General features: G+C 49.7%; 1 protein-coding gene across 1 annotated transcript; it reads left to right on the top strand.

The window, feature by feature from the left end:
• Positions 1-1,506: 1,506 nt before the first annotated feature.
• On the top strand, positions 1,507-25,752 carry Plaat5 (phospholipase A and acyltransferase 5). The gene is made up of 8 exons (XM_048361432.1): positions 1,507-1,529; positions 5,336-5,823; positions 6,288-6,381; positions 8,590-8,698; positions 22,144-22,252; positions 23,460-23,722; positions 25,229-25,309; positions 25,556-25,752. Exons 1-8 carry the CDS (start codon positions 1,507-1,509, stop codon positions 25,577-25,579), a joined length of 1,191 nt encoding a protein of 396 aa, XP_048217389.1. The 3' UTR covers positions 25,580-25,752.
• Positions 25,753-27,236: the final 1,484 nt, after the last annotated feature.

Below are 27,236 nucleotides of genomic sequence, written 5' to 3'. Positions count from 1 at the left end.
TTTTTGATGATGTGGAGATAAGAATCTCACCAACTTTCCTGCCCTGGCCGGCTTTGAACCAACCACTCTCAGACAGCTGCCTGAGCAGCTGGGATTACAGGCATTATCACCCAGCCTTACTTCTTTCAAATGCTTTGTGGGTTTTGTCTTGTGTTCTCCTAACCAACTAATTATTGCTGGTAAAGTGAATGCTTTGCATTTATTTGTTTGGGGTGACATTGTCCAAAAAGAAATGTACTCATTGCCTGACTGATGAAACTGTAACCCCTCTGTACATCGCCTTTATAACAATAAAATAAAAATTAGAAAAAAAAGGAAATGTGAATTTGGGTCTCTACCTATGGAAGAAAGGATCTGTGTGGATGACCACCAGGAATCTGCCTTGGAACCTGCTGTCCAGATGTGCTGATGAATGAGACTGTGAGAAACTCTGACTTAGCTCATAACTGAGAGGGCTTTGGTTGCTGAACCACTGTTGTTCTGCTGGGTAGAGATAGAGCTGGGCGGGGGGTGGGGGGGCAGGTAGAAGGTGTTAGTGGTAGAAGGTGTTTGTGAAAGGGAACTTGATCTGGTGTGTGCTCACGAAAAGTAATCCAAGTGGGGGGGGGGGGTAGTGGAGAAACCCAAAGTAGAGAGACCAGTTGAGCAGGGGTGTGGAGCTGGCACTGGAATTACATCTGGGGTCTCCTCCCCATCCCAGCTGGGCAGATCTGTGGCCTAAGGCCTGTGATGCACAGTCCCCCTCCCCCCGCCCCCCTGGCCGGGCCCTGCAGGGGCTGTGGGTTGGGGGATGTATCTGTGTGGGTAAACAGCTGCGGAGATTTGTTTTCTCACTATTCTGGAGGCAAAAGTACAAGACTAAGGCATTGGCAGGTTTGGGTTCTCCTGAGGCCCCTTCTTGGGCTTGCAGAGGACCGCTTCCTGCCCTTGTGTAGTTGTCCCTGCACTTTGTATTTGTGAGCGCCTCTCTTCTTATGTAAGGATTGATGGACCCACGAATTGGATGGGAGAAAAGTCATCTTTTCTATCAAAGTAGGTGGCTTCAAAGTTCTTGCTTTGAGGGCTGGGAATATGGCCTAGTGGTAAAGTGCTTGACTAGTATACATGAAGCCCTGGGTTGGATTCCCCAGCACCACATATACAGAAAATGGCTAGAAGTGGCGCTGTGGCTCAAGTGGCAGAGTGCTAGCCTTGAGCAAAAAGAAGCTCAGGCCCTGAGTTCAACCCAGGACTGGCAAAAACAAAACAAAGACAAAGTTCTTGCTTTGACCTGATGGCTTGGTTCTTGTTGATTGTTCCGCTAAGGTAGTATCAGTAAGGAAGGAAAGGAAAGGAGGAAATGCTTTGGCACCAGGAAGGAGTTTTGGAATGAAAGGTTTTGTCTTAATGGAACTGGTTGTTCCTAGGGTGGTTACCTGCGCAGACGGGGTAAGAAAGGAGAGGTGAGCGACTGATGAGGGCTCAGGCTTTTCTGGGGAACAGACCTGCCCCGCTGCTCCAAGCAGCATGGAGGCAGCAGCAGTGGACCGGTGTGGGCGACATTTAAACAACATTTAGGAAGCGGCCATGGGTTACATGGAACTGAGGGGAGAGTCAGGTTGGGAGGAGTGTACCGACACTGTTGCAACTAGGGCGGGAATTTGTGGGTCACACCAGGGAAACAGTACAGCATTGGGGAAATAGAAACTTAATAGGTTTTTGTAAACAGGTAGGGACACAGGGTGCGGACTGAATTGGCAAGCTGACTCTCAGACGTTAGACACACCTCAGGCTGTTCAAAAACTAGGAGAGGGTGTGGATATGCTTCCAGATTGCTGTGTAAGGTTAATCTTATTTCAAAGTCTTTTAATGGCTACCTTATGTAAGTGAAACTTATTGTCTTCATTTTTTTTTTTTTTTCAGTCCTGGGCCTTGAACTCAGGACCTGAGCCCTGTCCCTGGCTTCTTTTTGCTCAAGGCTAGCACTCTGCCACTTGAGCCACAGCACCACTTCTGGCCATTTTCTATATATGTGGTGCTGTGGGATCGAACCCAGGCCTTCATGTATAGAAGGCGAGCACTTTACCACTAGGCCATATTCCCAGCCCCTCTTACCGTCTTCAAACTGGCCAATTTTGAGCAGATTGTGAACATGAGCCCCGGCCAATGTGAGCAGAGGGGCGGAGCCTGCTGAGTGAGAGACAAGAAGGGAGCAGCCAGCCTGCCCTGCTTGCTCAGCAGAAGTTTGGCTGGTGGTGCACCCTTCTGCAGAAGTAAATTATGCCTCACTGACACAATTCTTTGCTTTTGTGTTCATTGTTGTGATTCTGGTTTATATATATAACAGTGAGGATTCAGCATATAATTTTTGGAGGGTCACAATTCTGCCTTTAATAGAAGAGTAGCTAGAAGTCTTTAACTCTAATTTCCTGAATGAGCAAGTGGGATATGTCACTTCTCTATTTCTCCCCATTTTAACCCTGTTTTGCCAAAATAAATCGATGCTAAAACCCGAAAACTAAAGTAGAAGAGTTGTAGCTGTCACTGTGGGTCCTCCCTGCCCCAGATTCTTAGGTTGTTTCAATAGCTTGTAGCTGAAGGAAGAAAGATGTTGGATTGCCTTTCCCTTTTTCAAAAACTCTGGTTTTGAACATCTAGGAAGGACGTGAGTAGGCTTAAAGCGCAGAAGCAAAAAAAATCCACATTAGGAGTTAGTAGAAAAGCAGACGGGCAGGGAACTGAGGTCTATACGACACGCAGATGTCAGGATAAGCTGGTATACCCAAACCTGAAGTGGCGGTTAGGGACTACAAAAGAACTAAGAAGGGTAGAAGAGGGAGAAAGTAAGGGTGTGACACTAAATCTTTGGTGCCTTGTCCTTACCAGGAGACAGAAAAGAGACCCGCCATTAGCTGTTGTCAAGGACCCTGTTTTTCTTACTTAGTCCACTGAAGAGACTGAAGTATTATCTTCCCGTGACATAGCTATGTCACACACAAGAATGTCAACTGGGACAAAGTCAGTCCTGGCAATGAGAGATAATGGAGAGGAGTAAGAGGGCAGGGTGTCAGATCCTAAAGGAAGCCACTTTCTGCTTTCCCTTTCAAAATTAACCAGAACCGGGAGAGCAAAAGAAAATAGTTAATAAGCATGCCTATCTAATGTCCATACCTGTCTTTCTTCTAAATGGACAGGAAGTTACAGTGAGTTTTAGACCCGGGACAGTTTGCCCTTGCACCTTCCTGGGTCTCCCATCCTTACACTCTGTAGTCCAGACAGCTCTAGCTCAGTTACAGGAAATGTTCAAGGCCTCTCACTGGTCCCTTAACCTCTCCAATCCAGCCCCAGCTTCTGACCAGTTATTCATAACCAGTCCACGATGCTGTCCCCTGCCCTGTCACCAGATGCTAACCAGTCAGGAGGAGGGATATGATCCAACAGGAACTAGCCAAATCTTCCAAATTGTAATTTTCTGCCCGGAACCCTTCCTTCTGCTGCTTGTGTGCCCTCTAATAATATCTTTTTCTTATTGCTCAGTCCCTGCCTCCTAATTCTTTCAGATTTCATCCATACCTGTGTTCACCACCAAGGACCTCTACTCCTGCCTTCTCTGGGCCAGAAGACATCTCTGCCTTCTACCTCGAATGTCAATGCCCCTTGCCCACTGGAAGTAGCCAGGGAGAACTGGCGCCCTTTTTAACGGTCCAAAAGCTAGTAGGTTATGTCTGCCCAGGAAAAATGGCTCCTGCCCTTTGGTCTCCCTCAGTGACCAAGTAAGTGTCCCCATCCCCTAGGAGTCCCGGCTCAGCACTGGGAACCCAGGGAGCCGGTGCACCCGGGTGTGTGTGTGTGTGTGTGTGTGTGTGTGTGTGTGTCTCCCAGGCTCTGAGGTAATCGCTGCGGCCACACCTCCTCCCAGCCCTCTCCCTATAGAAGTCTTCACCATTAGGTCCCCCCTCTTCCCCCTCCCCCCCACCCTCTACCCGGTGCAAAACGGCAGCATGCTCCCCTCCCCCGCCAACCCTTTTCGGCCTGAACCGTGTGGGCTGAAGTGAAAAAAGCCAAGTGAGAGGGTCAAGTTCATGCCTCCACGTTGGCACAAGGAGAAAAAGAAAGATCGTAAAGCAGTTTTCCCATCAACTTTGGGCTGTCAGATGCTCCTTCGAGACGGGAGTCCGTGTGCGCAGTGAGGATCGTCCTCGCAGACCCCGGTGCCCGGAGGCGTCATCCCGGCCTCGGCCTCCAGGAGAATTTCCCTCCGCCGTCAGGGTTCGGAGCGCACGGACGCCCTCGGCCCGGCGGGGCTTCCTTCGCTTTCCCTCCTTTCCCTTTCCCTAAGCTGCGCTCGGGGCAGGTTGTGAGGCTTAAAGCAGGGAAAACGGCGGGCGCCCGTGCGCCTGGCATCCGGCTCTTCCCGCCCAGTGCGGGTCCCTGACCGCCCGGCTCCGCCGCCTCCGGGGCTCGGCGCGGTCACGGGGGGAGCGCGGGGCGCTTGGGCCTAACTTTATGGTCAGGCTCCGTAACCACGGGGGACTGCGAGGAACCGCGGGCCCGAGGGCCCCGGGAAACGCCTTTCCTGCTCCCCGATCCTGGACGCTTTCAGCCCGTGGGCCCCCGCGCGGCCCCGCCCCGCGCCGCCTCGCCCCCCGCCCTCCCTCCGCACCGCCCCACGAGGCCGCGCCCTCGCTCCTCCGCCCGGCACCGCCCCACGAGGCCCCGCCCTCGACCTCCGCCCGGCACCGCCCCACGAGGCCCCGCCCTCGAGCCCCCGCCCTCCCTCCGCAACGCCCCCGCCCCGCGCGCCCCCGCCTTCCCTCCGCACCGTCCACCCCCACCCTTTCCTTCCGCGCGCCCCGGCCCCGCGCAGCCCCGCCCCACGCGCCCCCGCCCCGCCCCACGAGGCCCCGCCCCACGAGGCCCCGCCCCACGCAGCCCCGCCCCTCGAGGCCCCGCCCCAGCGGCCCCGCCCGCGCGCCCCGCCCCGCCCCACATGGCCCCGCCCCACATGGCCCCGCCCCACGCGCCCCCGCCCCGCCCCACGAGGCCCCGCCCCACGAGGCCCCGCCCACGAGGCCCCGCCCACGAGGCCCCGCCCACGAGGCCCCGCCCCACGAGGCCCCGCCCCAGCGGCCCCGCCCGCGCGCCCCGCCCCGCCCCACATGGCCCCGCCCCACGAGGCCTCGCCCCTCGCGGCCCCGCCCCAGAGGCCCCGCCCTCGCGCCCCGCCCCGCCCCACAAGGCCCCGCCCCACGAGGCCTCGCCCTCGCGGCCCCGCCTCGAGCGCCCCAGCCCCCCGCGACCCCGCCGCCGTTTGCGGCGAGCCCCTCTCCCGCTCTCCGCCCTCTCCCCTCCGCAGTTCCTCGGCGCCGGCCCAGCGCCTTGGGTCCCGCGGCTCCGAGGACCGGGGCCGCGTCGAGCCTAGGGTGGCCTGGGGACCGGCGGATGTCAGCGGCGGGATGGGCCTGCATCCGGCCGTCCGGTGGGAGCCCGCCTCGAGAGCCAGCAGTGCGGGGTCCCGGGAGGGCTCGCCGGCCCCGGGACGCTCCGCCGCGCTCCTCCCGGGCCCGCCCCCGGAGCCGGGCCCGACCCCGCGGGGCCGCCGGGCGCGGAGGCCGCCCTGGCTGGTGCTCCGCTTGCCGTCGCTGAGGAGAGTGTGGGCCTCGAGGAAAGGCACGTGGGGCGGGGCGGCCGCTGGCCGGGCCGTGAAGCGCGGGGTGGGCCGGAGCGCGCGCGGCCTGCCACCGTCCGCGGCCTCCCCTCCCGCACCCCGGAGCCCGTCCCCAGCAGTCCTCCCCACACCCCCACTCATCCAGACACGGGAGTGCGTGTTCAAAAATGGGATCCGTGAGTTGCACCAGGAGGTTTCATTTGGACATGTTCGAGGATACATACAGTGTGTTCAGCCGTGTGTGTGTGTGCACTCGTGCATGTGTGTGTGCTGGTCTCGGCGCTTGAACTTAGTGTTTGGACACGTCTTTTACCTTTTCCCCTCAAGGCTAGTGCTCTACCCCTTGAACCACAGCTCCACTTCTGGCTCTTCTGGTGGTTAATGGGAGATGAGAGTCTCATGGACTTTTCCTGGCTGGGCTGGCTTTGAACCGTGATCCTCAGATCTCAGCCTCCTGAGTAGCGAGGATGACAGGTTTAAGACACCTGCTCTTGGCAAAGGTTGACTAGGAGCGGGGAGGTATTATAGACCAACAGCTTCGGGGCCACCTTGACATAGCCATCAAGGTGCAGGCTGGAACTTCCCGTTCACCCCTGAGGGCAATTGTGTATTAAATAGCCCCTTTCCCCTCTTGAATTAGAAGAATCGGCGGAGTCCCAAGCCTTGGTCCAGCTTCTGCCCAAGCAGTCCCGGCAGAGCATCGTAGAACAGAGCCAAAGCATCATCCACCAGGGGTGAGATTTCTTGTGGGAAAAGATTGGGTCTTTGGGAGGGAGGAGTCTTTGAAGAACTGACTTGGATGGCAGTTTGTGAAGCAAATCTTGTGGTGTGTGCCCATGTGAGTCTGGTCATGGATTGCACTAGGCTTGGGGCTTGGTGGCTAGAAGATGGATACCTAGTTGAAGGGAAAGCAATCAGGCATTTTTGAGTTGATGGTGTTTCATATGTGTACTTATGCTTTCTTTTTTTTTTTTTTTTTTTTGGCCAGTCCTGGACTGGCCAGGGCCTGAGCACTGTCCCTGGCTTCCTTTTTGCTCAAGGCTAGCACTCTGCCACTTGAGCCACAGCGCCTCTTCTGGCCGTTTTCTAGATATGTGGTGCTAGAGAATCGAACCCAGGGCTTCATGTATATGAGGCAGGCTCTCTTGCCACTAGGCCATATTCCCAGCCCTATACCTATGCTTTCAAATTTACCATCAGGCAACTCAACAAGACAATGTTACTTGTTTTAAAGATAATCAAACTGATGTCCAGGCAGATCAGTCTACCAGCTCAAGGCTGGACAGCTAGCACCAGAGTTAGGATTCATACCTAGATCTTTGGCACTAAAATGGTTCTGTCTAGGTGGACTCTGGTGGCTCTTACCTGCAAATCTAGCTACTCAGAAGGGTGAGAGCTCAGGATTGTGGTTTGAAGCCAGCTGGGGCAGGAACATCTGTGAGTCTCTTATCTCCAATGAACTACTAAGCAATTGAAAGTGGAGCAGCTGCGTCAAGTGGTAGAGTGCTAGCCTTCAGGAAAAACAAACAAACAAAACCAAACTCAGAGACAGCACCCAGGCCTTGAGTTCAAGCCCTAGGACCAGCACAAAAAGAAAAAATAAATCACTCTACCAGACTACTTCAAAAGCTTATTTCTTCTTGCTTTCCATTTTAGTCCTCTTCGGTAACATTTTGTTTCAAGGGACAAACTATATGGTTGTCTTTTTTTATTACTTGAAGTTACAGTGCTATGACTTAAGATTTCTAGGAAATATGGAAGAAACAGCTCCGGAGTTTACAGGGCTTGCCCCTGTCCATAGCCTAGGGTGGGACGGGAAAGGATACAGGTGCCTCGCATTTCACTGTAAACTTTCGTGCGCTGGCAGTGTCTCTTTTCCCCTCAGCTCTCAGCCTCCTTAACAGCTAGGATTATAGGCGCGAGCCACCAGCACCCAGTGTTCTTTCTTTCCTTTTTAAACCAGTCATTTTGATAAATATTGGAGCAATTAAGAAGTTAAAATCAAAGAGAGAGAGATGGGGGTGGGTGGGGGAGAGGGAGCAGGAGGGTGAAGAGGAGGAGGAAGAGGAGAGGGACAGCTCTGTAAATAATTACATTCTAAAGAAATGAAGTAGGAAAGATTACAATTCGAATTGTATATGTTATGGAAACCCTGTGTGCATTCCAAGGAGGAGGTAAAGGGAAATGTTTAATTGTTATTATTTATTTATTTGCCAGTCCTGGGCCTTGGACTCAGGGCCTGAGCACTGTCCCTGGCTTCCTTTTGCTCAAGGCTAGCACTCTGCCACTTGAGCCACAGCGCCACTTCTGGCCATTTTCTGTATATGTGGTGCTGGGGAATTGAACCCAGGGCTTCATGTATATGAGGCAAGCTCTCTTGCCGCCAGGCCATATTCCCAGCCCGTAAAGGGAAATGTTTAAAGGCAAAAATGAAGGTTACATAAAGTCACTTTGGGACTGTAATCTTTGGCCACAGGATTGATAATAAGGGTGTTCAGGAACCAAATAAGAAGTGGAGCTCTAGCCCCAGGTGCAGAGTCCTTGGAGACATGTTCTCTGTGCCAAGTTTCGAGGTCCTGGAGTGAAGTTGTGCTCCTATGGGAGGGTTATAGTGGGCCTTGTTACCAGGCTACCTGTCTACAGACTTCTCCCGGCAGGCCCCCCCCCCGCCCCCCCCCCCCCCCGCTTCATTCCCTTACGGGCTGACATCAGTGACTCCATTTTGAATGTGGCACATTTCACATAACTCATTAGCATTTTCTAAACAGTTGGCAGAAGGCCAGGCACCAGCACTCATGTATTATAAAGCAAATGCAGGCTTTCTATGTTTCCTCCAATTTCCAGTCTCAAAAATCACAAATCTGAAGTGGTCTGTAGCACGGATTTTCCAAGAATTGTGCAAGAGTGTTGTTTATTAATGATATGATTACTAAATTCCTTAGGGAGAAGCCTACAATTACCTTGGAGACTGCACTCAGCCAGAAGAGGGTGGAGTTGAAGTCAGCACTGAAGTCTGAGAGCGAAGGCAAGTTAGTAAAGCAAGTAGATGAGGTAGGTGTAGCAAGAATTAGATGGAGCATTTTAACCTCTTAGCGACTTCTCTACTTATTTGGATGGTGTCTAAAAACTGGCTTAGATTATTGGTTGTGCTTTCCCCAGGTATAATTAGCATGTATTTAAATTCTTCATATTCAAAGCATGCTACTTGATAGATTGTAACATATACACATATGTATGTATACATGTACACGTATATACACACATATATACATATATACGTGTATATATGTATACATACACATCTATATGTGTGTGACTGAAACCATTGCCGAAATCTTGATAATATTTGTGATGTCATTTATTACAACATTACCCAGTGAGTGAATTATCAAACTCAACAGCAGATGAACATTTCAGGTTCTCCTTGAAGTGTATTTTCACAGGATACAGGAACGATTTCTAGCATGTTTGAAGACATTGTGTTCAAATTATATTTCCAGAAGACTGATTTATGTGAACAGAGCACAGAGCAGGCTGGAGGTACTCATGAATATTTATGAAGCCTCCATACTGTGCTACAGAGCAAGGTCACTGTTTCTGTGAATGTTTTGAATTTAACACTTTGAAGTCGATCTTTTTTTTTTTTTTTAACACTGTCCTGATGCATAAAATTACTGCTGCTAATGGCAGGATGGCCCTCAGTATTTCATAAGTCCTTTAAAAATGTGTATGAAGACTTGCATATTTAAAGATGGGCTCTGATAACATCATAAGCAAACAGCAGGCCTGTAAAATTCAACAGTTACAAAACTGAAAAGACTAGAGTAAGTTTTTTTTTTTTGAGTGTGTGTGCTAAGTGCTGGGGCTTGAACTTAGAGCCTTGTGCTCTTAGCTTTTTAGCTCAAGGCTAGTGAGCCAGCCTCTCTGTTTCTAGCTTTCTGCTGATTAATTGGAGATAAGAATCTCTTAGGCTGGCTTTGAGTTTAGTCCTTAGATCTCAGTTTCCTCAATAACTAGAATTGCAGGTGTGAGCCACCAGGGCCAGGTCAGAGTAAGGATTTTCTTTTGCTGGTCTTGGGGCTTGAACTCAGGAGCTAAGCTCTAACCCTGAGCCTCTCTGTGCTCAAGGCTAGCACTCTACCACTTGAGCCACAGCACCACTTCTGACTTATTCTGAGTAGTTCAGTGGAGATAAGAGTCTCATAGACTGTCCTGCCTGGGTTGGCTTTGAGCTGTGATCCCTAGAACTCAGCCTCTTGAATAGCAAGGCTTACAGGTGTGAGCCACCAGCGCCCAGCAAGGATTTTTTTTTTTTTTTTTTTTTTTTTTTTTTTTTTGGCCAGTCCTGGGCCTTGGACTCAGGGCCTGAGCACTGTCCCTGGCTTCTTCCCGCTCAAGGCTAACACTCTGCCACCTGAGCCACAGCGCCCCTTCTGGCCGTTTTCCATATATGTGGCCCTGGGGAATCGAACCAAGAGCTTCATGTGTAGGAGGCAAGCACTCTTGCCACTAGGCTATATTCCCAGCCCCAGCAAGGATTTTATTTAATAGTGAAGTAAGGAGTGTGTGTTTAGTATTGCTTTTTGGTGTTGTTGAAGTATAGCAGAGATATGAAAAAGTATTCTTACTCTCAAGGTCTTCCTAGATTGTTGTAGAAACAAAAAACTTACATTCCAACAGGATAAGAAACATCACCAGCTCCGCAGTTGCGATGTCCAGTAACACTGACACACTATTTAATTCAGTGTTCTCTATTTCAGACCCTTACAGCACAACTTTCCATGACCTGTCATTTCTAATGTTCTGCTCATGTTAACGTCACTGCATGACAGGCTTTTTTGTTTTACCCTTCTTTTTGTTTTCCCAGGTCATCTGGGTGGACCCTTTCCATCTGTTAAGTCCAACTTTCTCTGTATTCAGAGAGCCCTGCACACACCCTTTAAAATACACAGAATTAGCTGGGTGCTGGTGGCTTATGCCTGTAATCCTAGCTACTCAGGAGGCTGAGATCTGAGGATCCCAGTTCAAAGCCTGTTGCCTCAGCAGAAAAGTACAGGAGACTCTTATCTCCAGTTAGCTACCAAAGGGTTGAAAATAAGAGCTGTGGCTCAAATGGTAGAGCACTGGCCTTGCACTCAAAAGCTCAGGGAGAGCTCACAGGCCCTGAGTACAACCCTCAAGGCTGGCGCGCGCGCACACACACACACACACACACACACACACACACACACACACACACGGAATTGTTTACTGCTTCATATAACTGAAGAATTACTGCCAAGAGCAAAGATGAAGTAAATGCCTCTTGAGCTCCTCGCATGCGAAGAACACCAGCTCTTTTCCTAAAATGGGCCTTTGAGATTGCTGAACACAGACAGAGGCCCACCTCCAGCCCGCCTACATTCTCTCGCTTTTCCTTTCTGTTCCCTGTATCCATATGTCATTTCCAAATTCATCCCCTGAGTCACTGTGTGTCAGCCATGACAGTCTCCTCTCTGTTTGTCTGTTTCATTCCTTGTGCTTTCTGGATTATTAGGCCTGCTCTTCCCCTGGCTTTTCAAATCCAACCCCTACATGATGCCATGGATGAGATACCCCTTTAGAGTCATGTGTGGGCAGCCCTGACCCGCGGTGTGGCTGTGTTAGGTGCCAGGAAGTAGTTAAGATTCAATGGAGCTATGGGGATGAGACCCCCTAGCTGATAGGATTAGTGAGAAGAGACCCCAGGGCTTCTCTCATTCTCTCTGTCTCCACCACCATCCTGTGAAGACACTCAGAAATCACAGGTGCACACAGCAAGATGGTGGCCACGTCCAGGCCAAGGGTCCTGGACCCTGGACTACCCAGCCTCGTGAGCTGGGAGGACAATGTCTGTCAAGTTCACTTGTAGTCAGTGAAGAATGGGTCATGTTGGCTGGAGCAGACAAACACAAACATGAAATGTTGGTGGTGCGCCCCCCCGACCTCTCTAAGGGCTGACTCCTCACTAAGTGCTCCCTATCCTGATGTCTGTGTTCTTTGCCAGGATTCCTTTGTTGCTGATCAGTCCTCTTTTTCTGCCAAATGGAATGCCTCCCTCAATCACAGTCTGGCCTCTTCCTTCTCCCATAGCCTTGTCTGATGTTTGATGTTCTCTTCCTCAGTCTTCCTTTTGCCACACATAATATTCTCATCTAACATCCCGACAGCCTCCTGGTGGATTGATCTGATGATTTTCTTCTTCTTGCCTCTGAGATCTCATCCTAGATCTTACTTCTTGAAGGAGGTCTGTCCTGACCACAGGGCCTAAACTTAGTATGTTCATGGTCACCCACTATTGCCCCTGTTACTGTGGATTGTAGAACTTTTAACCCAAGACCACTGGCATGACTTAGAGTAAAGGCTGACTCACTATAGGAAGCTCTGGCCTCTTTAGACTGGAACTCAGATCTGGGTCCTCGATCTCTCGACTATCCACATCTCCTTCTGGCTTCTTTGAGACCAAGGCCTCACAATCTTCTGTATCAGACAGTTTCCTTCATGTGGTTTAGGGAAGGGAGGCCCTGCTTATTTTGTCCTGGGAAAGTGAAGTACCTCTTCCCTTGCTTTATACATACAAATCCAAGGGAAGGACTCTGATTGGCCCAGCTTGGAATGGGGAGCAATGATTGGCCCAGCCTGTGGCATCGCCACTGGAATTACAAGGGTAGAGGTTACCCAAAAGAAAATGAAGAGGGTTATTATCAGGAAAATCTATTATCGTGTACCATGGCTACTGTCCAACAATACTATCTAAAATAGGCTTTCTTTAACCAAGCAACGTAATGGCAATCCTATAACTGTGTCTTTTCCCTTTAATAGCACTTGTCACATTATATAGCTGTTTTGCTTATTGATTAACTGTCTCCTTTCAACCTGAGGGCAGAGAACTTGTCATCCTTATTTGCTGCGATTTTCCCAATGGTGAAAACAGCCAGTGCTTGATAAACACTTGTCACCTGAGTACAGAAAGAATTTCGGGGGAGGAAGGCATAAGGCCTTCATACATTCGCTTTAAAGGTGTAGAAAAAAAAAATCACAGTTTCCAATCGATACAGAGGTGTGATATGAGTGCAAGTAATGATCTTTTGACACTGAACTTGACTATGTCAGTGTTTGAGAGTCCCGGTTTCATTCCTGAGCTGTCTCTGAAAGGGACACAGCAGGAAGCAGAGTTGCTAGGGGATGTGTTCCCAGCTCCCTACATCTGCTCCCTGCCCTCCCCCCTCAACTCCGCCCTCCCCCCTTCCCCTCCTCCCCCACTGATCAGGACTGACTCAGGATGTCTTAGAAGTCATCTCAGAGCTTCAGTTGTTTCTTTGTATCAGTCCTGAGGCTTGAACTCAGGGCCTGGGCATTGTCTTTATGAGTGTTTGTGCTCAAGGCCAGCTCTCCACCATTTGATCTACAGCTCCACTTCTGGCTTTTTTTTGAGTAGTTAATTGCAAATAACTCATGGACTTTCCTGCCCTGCTAGCTTTGAACTGTGATCTTGAGACCTCAGCCCCTTGAGTAGCTAGGATTACCAGCATTCCACTCAGAGTGTCACATTTTTTCCCCCCAAGAGTTGAAGGTGATGCTCTTCCTTAGTGATCTTTCTCCTGGTTTTTCTTTTTTCCACCTGCAAACCCTAACCACTTCCTTGCACATTGCCTGTTGGGTTTATTAATGCTTTCAGAGTCTAATTTTACCCAAGGAGGCCTTCTGAAGCACAACTTCTTCTAAGTGGGTGCCTGTTTCTGGGAGAAAGCCCAGAGCTGAGTTGTCAGCCTGTGAAAAGGAAATAAACAGCAGATGGATGGGGGAGGTTTTGAAGTAACAGTTTCTTCCAAGGGGAGAGAAAAAGTCAAAAAAGCCCTTCCCCTGAGATGGAAGACTGGAGAGGTGGTCCCCCAGAGAGGCTCCCATGGTCCATGGAAGACTGGGGAGACGGGAAAGGGAAGGAAAAGGGAAGCAAGGGCCGGCACAGTGCAACCCATACTGCCCATCACCTGCTGAGTGTTGAAAACCCTGGCACCCAGGCCGTATCCCTGGCCATCGTGAACTTGCCACAGTTCTGCTGGTGATCTCAGGGTGGAATCAAGGCCATCAGCCAGCGCTCAGTGTCCTCCACGTATGGGGAGAGATTTGGAGTGTGTGACGCTGCCGCTTGTGCCCAGGAAGAACAGATGGCGAGGCAGCCTGGACGGAGGGGAAATGCCAGTGGGCAGGAATCTCAGGTTCTGGGATCTGCGCTTCGGTGGAGTGAGATGGAGATAGGTTTGTGTAAGGGCAGCTTGACTGCTTGAGAAGGTCTCCTCTCCGTCCCTTCCCTCTTGGCATGCTCGTTCACCCATCTGCTGGCCCTCCAGGGCCATTTGCCACCCTCGTATCCTGTCTGCCCTGTGCTCTCTTTTATGTGCTAGCCTTACGGTGCTACACTCTCAGCACCTTCCAGGTTTCAGGGAGTCACATATCCATTTCTCTCTCCCTGGTCCTATGGCAAAAGAAAGCAAAGTGCAGTTGTCTTTCTCTCATGCCATTTTGCCTTCTGGATTTTGAATCCTGGATTGGGGGGCCATCTAGTGGATGTTCAACTACTATGGTATTTCACTTGTAAGGTAGAGAGAGCTGCTTGGGTAAGTAAGGACAGGGTTCTGCCACAGACTCGTTATGGAAACTGAGGAGAAGAAATAGTCACTTACTTTCTCTTGGCTTCAATTCCACCTGTGACGTATTGGGCACGGATGGTTTGCTTTGTGTCCACAGAAAGAAATTTCTACAGTGAGCAGGATGTGTAGAGTAAGTGCAGATCTCCACACACCCTCTCCTCCAAAAGCAAAGGTCAGGGCTGGGGATATGGCCTAGTGGCAAGAGAGCTTGCCTCGTATACATGAGGCCCTGGGTTCGATTCCCCAGCACCACATATACAGAAAACGGTCAGAAGTGGCACTGTGGCTCAAGTGGCAGAGTGCTAGCCTTGAGCAAAAGGAAGCCAGGGACAGTGCTCAGGCCCTGAGTCCAAGGCCCAGGACTGGCCAAAAAAACAAAAAACAAAAGCAAAGGTCATGCTGAAAGGAATTGCCTCTGCTAGTCATTTAAAGAGTCTGGAAATTCGATCAAAGGTATACAAGGAACTAAGAAGTGAATGAAGGAAGTCTGCCGAGTCTCAGGAAGAGCAGTGGAAGTGTACAGCGTCTCAAGGGCTCGGGGTGGGAGGGACGTGCCTGGAGGACCCACAGCAGCAGGAGACAATGGATGTCTCTATCTGGAGCCTAGTGTGGAGCCCAGAACAACCATGCTGACACACCATGTCAACACAGTGCAGCCGCCGACTCAGCCACACACAGTCACGGAAGGCCAGAAGCGCAGGCAGCCTGTGGCTGACACCCAGGAGACCCACAGGCCAGTCAGAAATCCAACACGGAAATGTGGGCAGTGCGATCGCTGTGGGTCTTGAGAAGACCGTGCACGTTGTCTGGAAAGTATGCACAGGGCTGACACACTCAGGGCAGAACGACGGGACCTGAGTGAGCCAGTTACTTTCAGGTGAACACAGGCCTCGTCAATGCAGAAAACAAACCCAGATGATGATCCTGGTAATGGCTGGACCTTTGAATGAATTCTCCAAGCCACATGGAGAGCGCTAAAGGTAAAGCCTTACTGGCTTTAGGAATGATGATGTCTAGGCGTTTGGATCCATTTCTCTGCCAGATAAAGAATTACGGGGTAGAGGGGAGTGAAATAGAGCAGCGGGTTTATTAAAAGCCAGGGTGGACTGCAGATTTTCTGTAGAGAGGGCTCTCAGAGCCACGGAAGTCTCTCAAGGAAACGGCCCTTGTTGCTTCTCCTCCTACCTGGAACGTGATTGGGCAGTGAGGTCCCACGTGCCTGCTTGGCTCCCACACTGGCCTCTGCCACTGGGCACAGCGAGGATGAAGCCAGTGGTCATGCACTATTGTGCACAGGTTCTGAAGTGCATTTGATTGCTCATGCCAGGTCATTCACAAGGCATTATCTCATTCCTGACATAGGATTTTGAACAGGAATCCAAGGCATTGTGGGAAGAAAAAGCACCATTTTGAGCAGGAGATTGAGGCACTGTGGGAACAGGAAGTGCTATGATGGGTCACGTGTTGTCTGCTACTGTCGGGCTTAATCTCCACATCTCCCCTGGGGAGACGCCAAGCCTCCCATTGTGGGGGACAGTCGGCTCTGTGCACTGCTCCCGCCGGCGGGAGGGCAGAGCATGTCTCAGTTGGGCTAAACTGAGCTGAGGTAGGGCTGCCGAAACCCCCGTGTCCCCAGTCTCCCTTACGTTTAAGAGACGACACTCACACGGATATCCCGGAGGAGCCGCCTGATGGTCTACCGGCTTCCAAAGGATTTTATTCAAGGGAGGGGTTTATATAACAGTAATGGCAGGCAGGAAGAGGAGGGACTGACTGGGTATTAATGATTGGCTAGTGAACTGTCCATCACGGTGATGTCACAGAACTTCCTCTATGGGCGGAGACCACAGCCCCCCAAGGACTGGGCCTCTGGTGTCTCCGGCGCCATGGTGGCACACACGTGCTTGCTGCTGAGAGGTGGGGGCTGGCCTGGCTTCTCTTCCCGTTGAAGCCAGAAAGAGGTGGGACGGGCTAAAGCCAGCACTCACCTCTTTTTTTTTTTAATTTTTTTTATTATTAATTGAACATAAAATTTTTTTTTACAAGGTGCTGTGCAAAGAGGGTGCAGTTACATAGTAGGGCAGTGTGTACATTTCTTGTGATATCTTACAACCTGTTTTCCCATCCCTTGTCTAGGTCAGGTAGACCCATATGCAATATACAATGTATCAAGCACATATACAGTGTTCACAGACTTGGTCTCTACTGTCTCTCCATCTCCCTTTGTTAACAGTCATATATCAGGGAGATCATGCCCCTTTGTTTTCTGTGTTCTAGGCTTGTCTCACTCAACATTATTTGTTCGAGTTCTGACCATTTCCCTGCGAATAACAATATTTCACCATTCCTAATCGCTATGTAGTATTCCATTGTGTATAAGTACCATATTTTTTGGATCCATTCATCTGTGGAGGGGCATCTGGGTTGTTTCCAAATTTTGGCTATTGTGAATTGTGCTGCGATAAACATGGAAGTACAAATGTCCTTTTGATATCTTGGGTTTTGCTGTTTAGGATAGATGCCTAGGAGTGGTATGGCTGGGTCATAGGGTAGGTCTATATTGAGCTTTTTGAGAAACCTCCATACTGTTCTCCAAAGTGGCTGTACTAATTTGCACTCCCACCAACAATGGAGAAGGGTTCCTCTTTCCCCACAGCCCCTCCAGCATTTGTTGCTTCCTGAGTTCAGAGTATAGGCCATTCTAACTGGGGTGAGGTGGTATCTCAGGGTTGTTTTTATTTGCATTTCCTTTACTAGCAGGGATGTTGAGCATTTCCTCATGTGTTTCTTTGCCATTTTTATATCTTCTCTTGTGAAGTCTCTCTTTAGCTCTTTTGCCCATTTCCTAATAGGTTTATTGGGCTTGGAGGGGCTTAGTTTTTTGAGTTCTCTGTAGATGACAGATATCAGGCCTTTGTCTGTTGCTGTGCTGGTAAATATCCTTTCCCATATCGTTGGCTGTCTTTCTATTTTGGTGGCTATGACCTTAGCTGTGCAGAAACTTTTTAATTTGTAGTAGTCCCATTTGTTGAGTCTTTCCCCTATTTGTTGTGCCCCTGGGACTCTATTCAGGAAGTTCCTTCCTGTGCCTATAAGTTCTAGTGTCTTTCCTACTCTGTCCTTCAGTAGTTTCAAGGATTCAGGTCTGATGTTGAGGTCCTTGATCCATTTTGAGTTGATCTTGGTGCATGGTGATAGGCTTGGGTCTACTTTGAGTTTTCTGCATATGGCTGCCCAGTTCTCCCAGCACCAGTAGTTGAAGAGGCTATGTTTATTCCATTGTATGTCTTTAGCTCCTTTGTCGAATATCAGTTGGCTGTAAGAGTGCGGTTTTATTTCTGGGTCTTCAATTCTAATCCACTGGTCTTCCGATCTGTTTTTATACCAATACCATGCTGTTTTTGTTATGATGGCCTTGTAGTAGAGCTTGAAGTCTGGTATGGTGATACCTCCTGCACTATGTTTTTTGCCTAGAATTGCTTTGGCTATTCTAGGTTTTTTGCTGTTCCATATGAATTTATGGATTGGTTTCTCTATTTCAGTGAAGAATGTGGCTGGGATTTTGATAGGTATTGCATTGAATTTGTATAACAATTTGGGCAATATGGCCATTTTTGATTCAGCCTACCCATGGGCATGGGAGGTCTTTCCATCTCCTTGTGTCTTCTTTGATTTCCCTTATTAGATTTTTGTAGTTTTCATTGAATAGGTCCGTCACATCCTTGGTTAAGTTGATCCCTAGGTACTTTATTCTTTTTTTGGCTACTGTAAATGGAATTGTTTCCATAATTTCCTTTTCTGTTTGTCTATTGCTGGTGTACAGAAAAGCTGCTGACTTTTGTGGATTGATTTTGTATCCTGCTACTTTGCCAAATTGGTTTATTAGATGTAGGAGTTTGGGTACTGAGTTTTTTGGGTCCTTGAGATATAAGATCATGTCGTCTGCGAATAGGGATAACTTGATTTCTTCCTTGCCGATGTGGATCCCTTTGATGTCCTCCTCTTGCCTTATTGCTATGGCTAGGGATTCCAGTACTATGTTGAACAGAAGTGGGGAGAGTGGGCATCCTTGTTTTGTTCCTGTGTTTAGGGGGAATGATTTAAGTTTCTCTCCATTTAATATGATATTAGCAGTTGGTCTGTTGTATATGGCTTTTATTGTTTTGAGGAATGTTCCATCTATTCCTGTTCTCTCCAAAGCTTTTAATAGGTATGGATGTTGTATTTTGTCGAAGGCTTTTTGGGCATCGACTGAGATAACAATGTGATTCTTGATTTTAGTTCTGTTTATGTGGTGAATTACATTGATTGATTTACGGATGTTGAACCATCCTTGTGACTGAGGGATGAAGCCTACTTGGTCATGATGTATGATATTCTTGATCACTTTCTGGATCCTGTTAGCTAATATTTTATTGAGGAGCTTTGCATCTGTGTTCATTAGTGATATTGGTCTGTAGTTCTCTTTTTTTGTTGGATCTTTGCCTGGTTTGGGGATGAGTATGATATTAGCTTCGTAGAATGAGTTCGGGATTTCTCCCTCCGTTTCTATTTCGCGGAAGAGTTTGAGGAGTATTGGAATTAGCTCCTCACTAAAGGTTTTGTAGAATTCATTGGTGAATCCATCTGGGCCTGGGCTTTTCTTAGTAGGGAGGTTCTTGATTACCCCCTGTATCTCGCTTTAAGTTATTGGCTTATTTAGTTGATTTATTTCTTCTTGGTCCAGTTTGGGCAGTTTATACTTCTCTAAGAATTGATCCATTTCTGTAAAATTATTGTTTTTTGTTGAGTAGAGGTTTTGGAAATAGCTCCTTATGATTGTTTGAATATCGTGTGTACTTGTTGTAATTTTTCCTGTGGAGTCCCTTCTCTTCTTTTTTTTGTGAGTCTTGCAAGGGGTCTGTCAATTTTGTTTATTTTCTCAAAGAACCAGCTTTTAGTCTTATTTATTTGTTGAACGGTCTTTCTATTTTCAATCAGATTTATCTCTTCTTTAATCTTTGTAATCTCTCCCCTCCTAGTCGTTTTAGATTCTGTCATTTCTTGTTTCTCCAGTTGTTTTAGTTTCATCGTGAGGGTATTCACCTGCTCTGCTTCCATTCTTTTAATGTGGGTACTGAGTGCAATGATCTTGCCCCTTAGTACTGCCTTAGCTGTGTCCCATAGGTTTCTTTGTGATGTGTTTTCTTTGTCATTGTGGCTTATGAATTCGTTGATTTCATCTTTAATTTGATCTGTGGCCCAAGTGTTGGATAGCAGCGTGGGGTTTAGCCTCCAAGAGTGTGTATAGGCTCCAGCACTCACCTCTTAAAGGCATAGCCATCCCCTACCTGCTACCTGTTATGCCCACCTGTTATGCCCATTTCCTTCCGGAGTGACTCAACCTCTCATTGGTCACTGGTTGACCATTAAGCTATGCTGATCTAGGGAGCCTGATTTAAAAGTAAAAACAAGGAAAAAGGCCCTAAGTAGATACATTAGTGAGGACCTGGTGTGGCACTATTCAAGTGGATCACTGAACAAAATAAACAGCAACCACCAGCTGGGTTGAGAGTAGGAACTGGAATTCAGAGTAACTACAATATATTACCTAAAATGTCAACCCATTATGATGTATACAAAGATTTAGGAAAGAACTACCTATCCACAAAAAGGAAACAAGTAGGGACTGTTTCCTAGTGGCCTAGATGTTGGATTTAGCAGACATTTCTTGTTATGTTTAAAGAAGCAAATAAGCTGGGCGCTAGTGGTTCACACCTGTCTGGTTCACACTACTCAGGAGTCTGAGATCTGAGGATTGAGGTTCGTTTTTTTTGTTGTTGTTGTTGCCAGTCCTGGGGCTTAAACTCAGGGCCTGAGCACTGTCCCTGGCTTCTTTTTTTTTTTTTTTTTTTGGCCAGTCCTGGGGCTTGGACTCAGGGCCTGAGCACTGTCCCTGGCTTCTTTTTGCTCAAGGCTAGCACTCTGCCACTTGAGCCACAGTGCCACTTCTGGCCATTTTCTGTATATGTGGTGCTGGGGAATCGAACCCAGGGCCTCATGTATATGAGGCAGGCACTCTTGCCACTAGGCCATATCCCTAGCCCCCCCTGGCTTCTTTTTGCTCAAGGCTAGCACTCTGCCACTTGAGCCACAGCGCCTCTTCTGGCTTTTTCTATATATGTGGTGCTGAGGAATCGAACCCAGGGCTTCATGTATACGAGGCGAGCACTTTACCACTAGGCCATATTCCCAGCCCTAGGGTTGAAGTTTGAAGCCAGCCAGGGCAGGAAAGTCCATGGGACTGATGTCCAATGAATCACCAGAAAACTAGAAGTGGTGCTGTGGTTCAAAGGGGTAGAGCACTAGGCTTGAGCATAAAACTTAGGGACAGTGCCTATGCTCTTGAGATCAAGCCCCATGACGGACCAAAAATAAAAGAAAAAGCAAATAAACTCTTTTACTAGACACCAGTGGCTTAGGCCTGGAATCCTAACTGATTAGGAGGCTTGAAGCCTGGGTAGAAATATCATTGAGACTCTGTCTCCAAAATAACCTGCAAAAAGCCAGGCTCGAGGCATGGCTCAAGGGATCGAATGCCAGTCTAAGCAAGCAAGCTGAGCAAGTGTGAGGACCCAAGTTCAAGCCTTGGTACTTCTTGCTTTGGCTAGTGACCGTAGCTTTGGGAACTGGGCGGAGAGATCCAGCTCTGAGGAAAGTTGGACTAATTGGGAAACTTGTCACACATTTGGTATAAGGGCCATGGTACTGGACGTGAATGGGCACGTGGGGCAGTGGGTGGTTTCCTTGTGGCTCCTCTGCCCAGGGCCCCTCCCAGACCAACTTAGGGGTAGTAGTTTGGGAGGCATGAAGAGTCCGGGAATCAGATCTTAGATAGAAAAACAAAAGTAGAGGGAATTTTATCCAGTGCATTACTAAAACAGGAAAGATCAACCAACTGTGGTTGCAGGAAATAACTTCTCAGGGGAGCTAGAGGGGCGGAATACACACGTGTGCAACACGAGCACAATGCCCCCTCACACTTAGGGACTCACAGGCATTTGTGTGAGTCCCCTGCATGTCCATGTGCATGTACGCACACGGGGTGTGCTCACACAGGCTCCTCCCCCCAGTGTGCTCTCAGGGCCCCTGTGTCTCCGAGTGTGCATTCCCACGCCTGCACCAGGAGAGGATGGTAACAGCTCTCTAGAATGGGGGCTCCCCACCATGACAAACGGGACCATTTTCTTCTCTGCTACATCTCCAGTGCCCAGGACAACATTAGTTAGCATAGACTAAGAGCTCAATAAATACTTTAAAGGATGTACATGCCTACCACATTCACCATTCCATACCTGCCCTTAATGTAGAGTCTCATTCTTACTCCCTTCCTTCCTCTTCCCCTCCCCCTCCCCCTCTCTATCCCTCTCTCTCTTGCCTTCTCTCTCTCTCTCTCTCTCTCTCTCCCTCCCCCCGGGTCACTGTCCTCCTTCCTCTACTTGAAAACAGATCATGCTTCAAAGCTAGCCAGGGCAGGTACAACCCTCCCTCCTTTCCTTCTGCTTTCTCTTTCCCTCCCTCCCTTCCTCCCTCCCTCCCTCCTTCCCTCCCTCCCTCTCTCTCTCACACACACTTGCACACACACGTGACCCCTGCAGGAGGCGAGGCCCACTCTGAATGGGTGGCTGGGGAGAAGGCGCCCCAGCTTGTACCTCATTCTGCCAGGCCGGGGAATCTTGGTGAGACCCAGAAGCCGGGCTGCAACCGGGTCCCCAGACACAAAGCCTCTGCAGCTCCCTGGAAATGCGCAGCCCGTCTTTATTTCCGCCTCTTCTTTCCCCACCGCAGATCAAACCAAGACCGAGGCCTGGAGACCTGATTGAGATTTTTCGGATTGGCTACGAGCACTGGGCCATCTACATGGAAGACGACTGCGTGGTCCACCTGGCTCCCCCAAGTAAGAGGGGCGCACCACCGACACAGCCGCGGGCGGGCAAGCTGTCAGCAGAGGAGCCGGAGGAGCTCAGTCACGCCTCCTCCACGGCCGCCCCTTCCCTGACTTGTATATGCTGTGTGGGCGGAAGAGCTCCATCTCTGTGGAGGAACCAGTGAACAGTCCAGCTGTAGGGGTGGCCCCAGGGCACAGGGTCCCCTAAATTCCCTGGCCTTTGAACCACCCTTTAATAATAAAAATGTAGTGTGTGTGTGTGTTGGGGGGGGGGGCATGGCTCACACCTGTCCTGCTAGCTACTCTGGGTGCTGAGATCTAAGGATTGTAGATCGAAGCCAGCCTGGGCAGGAAAGTCTGTGAGACTCCTACCTCTAATTAGCCAACGTAAGAGCCCGGAGTGGAGCTGTGACCCAAGTGGTAGAGTGCTAGCCTTGAGCAAAAGCACTCAGGGTCAGGGCCCAGGCCCTGAGTTCAAGCCCCACCCCACTAAGGATTCCGGGCCTCCATGTTTGTACTGAAAACAACCGAGTACCATTTCCATACTTCTGAGAGTGTGTGTGTGTTGTGGGGGTGGGGGGGCGGCTGTTGCTGTTACGTGTTTCCTGTTGTCTTCAAATCCCGCCACTGCCTTCATCATCCTGCCCAAAGTGGAAGACGCTATCCTCCTGCTCCGCAGCCGCCTCCTGGCTGCTGCGCCCCAGAGGAAGGAAGAGCCCTCATTTCATTTCTCAAGGCCCAGGTGACACAAGGCTTGCGGAGAAGCCAGGAGAGCACGTGCTACTTAGGGGAGCACGTGCTGCTTAGGGGAGCAGGATGTGAAGCCATTTGACATCTGGTATTGGGGGCCATGGCTTACAGAAGTCTCCTGAGGGGCTGGGGCCTGGGAGGATTTCTCTAGAATTTTGTATCCTGCGCAAGCCTTGAGCTTTCAGTGTAGAATCGCGGAAGGGCCCTGCCCACGGCCTTTGAGCAGCGCTGGGCCACAGCTCGTCCCTGTGTGCAGGCCTCTTCTGTGGCCGCCGGGGCGCGAACCCGGCTGGGACCTTCCCACAGAGGAAGAAAGAGGGAGCAGCTAGGATTACAGGCAGAGCCACAGGCGCCCAGCTAACTAATCACTTTTTTTTTTCTTTTAAAGGGAGGACACTCAAGAATCATCTAGCGGTTTCTAAATGACTACCCCCGGGCCTTGGGTCTTGTTCTTTCTGTTCTTCAGCTGAAGGAGTCGGGGCCGGCAGCATCACTTCGATCTTCAGCAACCGTGCAGTGGTCAAATACAGTCGCCTAGAGGATGTGCTCCACGGCTGCTCCTGGAAGATCAACAACAAGCTGGACGGGACGTACCTGCCCTTCCCCGTGGAGAAGATCATGGAGCGCACCAGGAACATGGTCAACAAGATAGTGCAGTACAGCCTGATCGAAGGGAACTGCGAGCACTTCGTCAATGACCTCAGATACGGGGTGCCCAGAAGCCAGCAGGTGCGCTACCAACGCCAGCTCCCGGGGTCAGAGCAGCCGTTGCAGGGCTGTGCTCCCAGGGCCTCCATGTGTTAGAGGAGTGAGGGCTGGGAATATGGCCTAGTGGTCAAGTGTTCGCCTTGTGTACATGAAGCTCTGGGTTCGATTCCTCAGCACCACACACACACACACACACACGTAAAAGCCAGAAGTGGCGCTGTGGCTCAAGTGGTAGAGTGCTAGCCTTGAGCAAAAGGAAGTCAGGGACAGTGCTCAGGCCCTGAGTTCAAGGCCCAGGATTGGCAAAAAAAACAACAACAAAAACAAGCAAAAAAAAAAAAGGGGCTGGGAATATGGCCTAGTGGTAAAGTACTCGCCTTGTTATAGGAGTGCGCAGTTGAGGAGGGATTTTTAGCTCTCTTCCCCCAGGGAGGATTACAAGGAGCACTGGGCTAGGGTGATCTCCTTGGTTAAGTTACTATATTTCTGAGACTTTATTATTATTTTTAATTGCCTTTGCAAAACAGGAATTGACTAAACGTTGAAACTTCTTTGTTAAATTGAAAACTAGAAGTCTGTGGGCCACATCTTGGATCTATTATTATTATTTTAAAAGTTGAGTTACTGCCAGCATTTAAAAATATAGAACCATTACATACAAAAGGATCTGATTTCCAGCTTTTCTTCATCGGGTCAGCCAGCCCTCTGGGCCAGCACTGATGACGGGGGTGGGGGTGGGGGGGTAGGGGTAGGGGTGGGGGTGGGAGGGTGGGGTGGGCAGGGGTTGTAGTGCTGTCTGCCAGCTCTAGGCACATTGCTACCTGGCCCATGGTGAATGCAGCTCTGGGCTCCCCGCCCCGCGGTAGCTCAGGGATCAGCCTCACGGGCTAGAGAGTCTTGAAAGGCAAAATATCTGTAACAATTCCAGCCGTTCTTGTTAATACCTGTCCTTGCTAAAACTCCACGAGCTGAGCAGAGGGAGCGTATGTATTTATCTCCTTTTAACTAGGAGGATTAAAAGTGGCCCCCTACGTCTTCTTTCTTTTTCTCTATGTGCCACTGGCACCTGGCTTCGCCTCTGTTTCTTGTGTTCTCTGGACAGAGTGGGTTTGAACCTGGTTCTTGGTGTCTCTGTCCCTCCTCACCTTCAGGGAGCACTGGCAGGCCTTCTCTCGCCTCCCTCTCCCTCCTCTTCTGTACAGCGCATCCTTGGCCTGCCTGCACTCCATTTTTGTGAGGCTTTCCGCCAGTGCCAGGGCTTGGTGGGCTGTGGTTTGAGGGGTCTCTCCTTTGCTGCACGTTTGGACATGAAGAGAAGATCCCCCCCCCCCCCAAGGTCACAGCGAGGGGCTTCTCAGAACCCCTAGCCCCAGAAGTCATGAGCACCAAGCTCAGAGGCAAGCGGTAGGCGGAGTCCCGGTGCAGTCCCGCGCAGGCGCGTTTCCTTCCGGGCCTCTCGGGTTCCCCGCTGGTCTTGAGAAGCCTTGGATGGGGACTGATGGCCCCGTGGCCGGGCTGTGCTTCCAGGTGGAGCATGTCCTGATGGAAGGAGCGAGGGCCGCAGGCGCTGTCATTTCAGCTGTCATGGGTGGCATAAAGCCCAAACCGGTAACTGCCCAGGGGTTGCTAGCAACCCTCCCCTCCCCCCCCCCGTCGCCCCCTCCCCTGCCCCCGCAGGGGAAGATCCAGCCCGCCGCCTTCCCGGCCCCCCAGCCGCCCGCATGCACAAAACCAGGAGCCCCTACAACAATCCAGAAGGGTTCTCCTCCCAGTGGATGTGCTAGGGGACCCACGGACCGGCAGGAGGGGGAGAACTGCTGCGTATTTCCTTACTTAATTTTCCTCTCTTTGCAGGAAGGCGCCTTGCTGGTTTCTTAGGCGGACGCCAGCCTGCCGGGCGGGCAAACCTTGAGGACGGGCATGGCGAGCTTCTGTTTGAACATTTCCAGTAATGAAGAGCTCTTTGCCCAAGTTCTTGTCATTGAATGAAAATGTCTCTAGCTTCTTTCCATAAAACTTCACCCTGCCCTTTTGGGCCCACAGTGTATTTCCTGGGGGGTGTGGGAGGAGGGGGGGCTCGGGAGGAGGGGGGCTCGGGAGGGGGGGCTCGCTCTTCAGTGCCATCTGTGCCTTAATCAGAGAACTCATTGCCCAAGGATAGTTTTCCTGCCTGAGATTAGCAGAAAATTTGAGATTTTAATTTATTGAGACAAATATTTCAAATATTTTTATCAATTGACTTCTGCTGTGAATGAACAAGATGAAGGATTAATTTTTTAAAATGTGGTATTTACTATATTATTAATTTGCTTATTGTTTATTAGCATATTAGCATTACTGGGGTTTCAACTCAGGACTTGTGCTTGCTAGGCAAATACTTTATTACTTGAGCCACCCCATCAGCAAGAAAGGGATTTTTTTTTTTTTTTGCCAGTCCTGGGACTTGAACTCAGCGCTGGGGTGATGTCCAATTCAATTTCTAATTCCAATCATTCTGTTCTCATTGCTTATTTTGAGCCCAGGACTTAAAGACACATTGAGCGGCCAAAGTGCGCTGTGTTGGTTGGAAACCCTTACTAACTTGTCCCTGAAGCAAATGGGCGGAGCTTAGCCTGCAGGGAGGGGTGAGTGATGGGGACCATACCCTGTGACTAAGCAAGTGATCAACCTCCATGCAGACTAGAACGCTGACAAGGAACGAAATAAAAATGGCAGGCCTGAAGCACACAGGCACATGCTGAAAACACAACAGTAGCATATCAACGATTCAAAACTTAACATCTTTTTTCAGTTAGGAGAGTCTTATCACTTGAAGAGTTTAAGGTGACCGTGCACGGGGAAGGCAGTGGAGGTCAGCTTCTGTTATTACTTTCACACTCTCTACATGCGTCTCTTCAAATCCTTGCTTTCCCACCGAGGGGAGCGTTCTGTTCTTTAACACTTGGGATGACCAAGCATGCATACACCAGACCAAAGTCCTTCACCCCCTCCTCCTCTTCTCTGCTTTGTCTCTAGCTGAATGTGCTGTCTTCAGCTGAATGACGGGATAAATGAGAGGCTTAGTAAACCCAACATCTGGACAAATCTTTGTGAACCCAAGGTTAAACATTTGCTTGTTTCACTTGAACATTTCCCTCCCAATGACATGCGGACTCCTGTATAGGTTTTTAATAATTCACTTGACCTGGAAAGAGAGGCTTTCGTAAGGATAACCATTAACTCTACAATGAGGCATTTATAATAGAGAAATAGGACATGGTTATAATCATGCTCACTCAGCCTTCTTGAAGCATATGTGAAATGGAGAGAGAGAGGGTGAGGGAGAGAGAAATGAAAAAAGAGGGGGAAGGGAGGGGACCAGTTAATATTTTAAAATACTGTTTTGCCCCATGTAAAAATTTTGACATGTAATATCACTGCTAAGTAGCCTAGATCTTCTTTTGTTGACGGTACATCAAAAAGAGGATGTTGGTGATTCTCAGGTCTCAGCTTCCTGAGTAGGTAGGATTACAAGTGTGAGCCACCAGCATCTGGT

This window comes from Perognathus longimembris, chromosome 13 (genome assembly GCF_023159225.1).
Source record: "Perognathus longimembris pacificus isolate PPM17 chromosome 13, ASM2315922v1, whole genome shotgun sequence".
In the NCBI taxonomy this organism is placed as follows: domain Eukaryota; kingdom Metazoa; phylum Chordata; class Mammalia; order Rodentia; family Heteromyidae; genus Perognathus; species Perognathus longimembris.
Note: the sequence above shows the minus strand (reverse complement) of the source record. Positions and strands in the feature narration are given on the sequence as shown.

What these genes read in the sequence shown, in the direction of transcription:
- Plaat5 (XM_048361432.1), top strand. Translation starts at nt 1,507, where the DNA reads ATGGAGGCAGCAGCAGTGGACCG. An exon ending in CGTGTTCAAAAATGGGATCC is followed by an intron (nt 5,824 to 6,287) that starts GTGAGTTGCACC and finishes CTCTTGAATTAG; the next exon opens with AAGAATCGGCGGAGTCCCAA. An exon ending in GGTCCACCTGGCTCCCCCAA is followed by an intron (nt 22,253 to 23,459) that starts GTAAGAGGGGCG and finishes TCTGTTCTTCAG; the next exon opens with CTGAAGGAGTCGGGGCCGGC.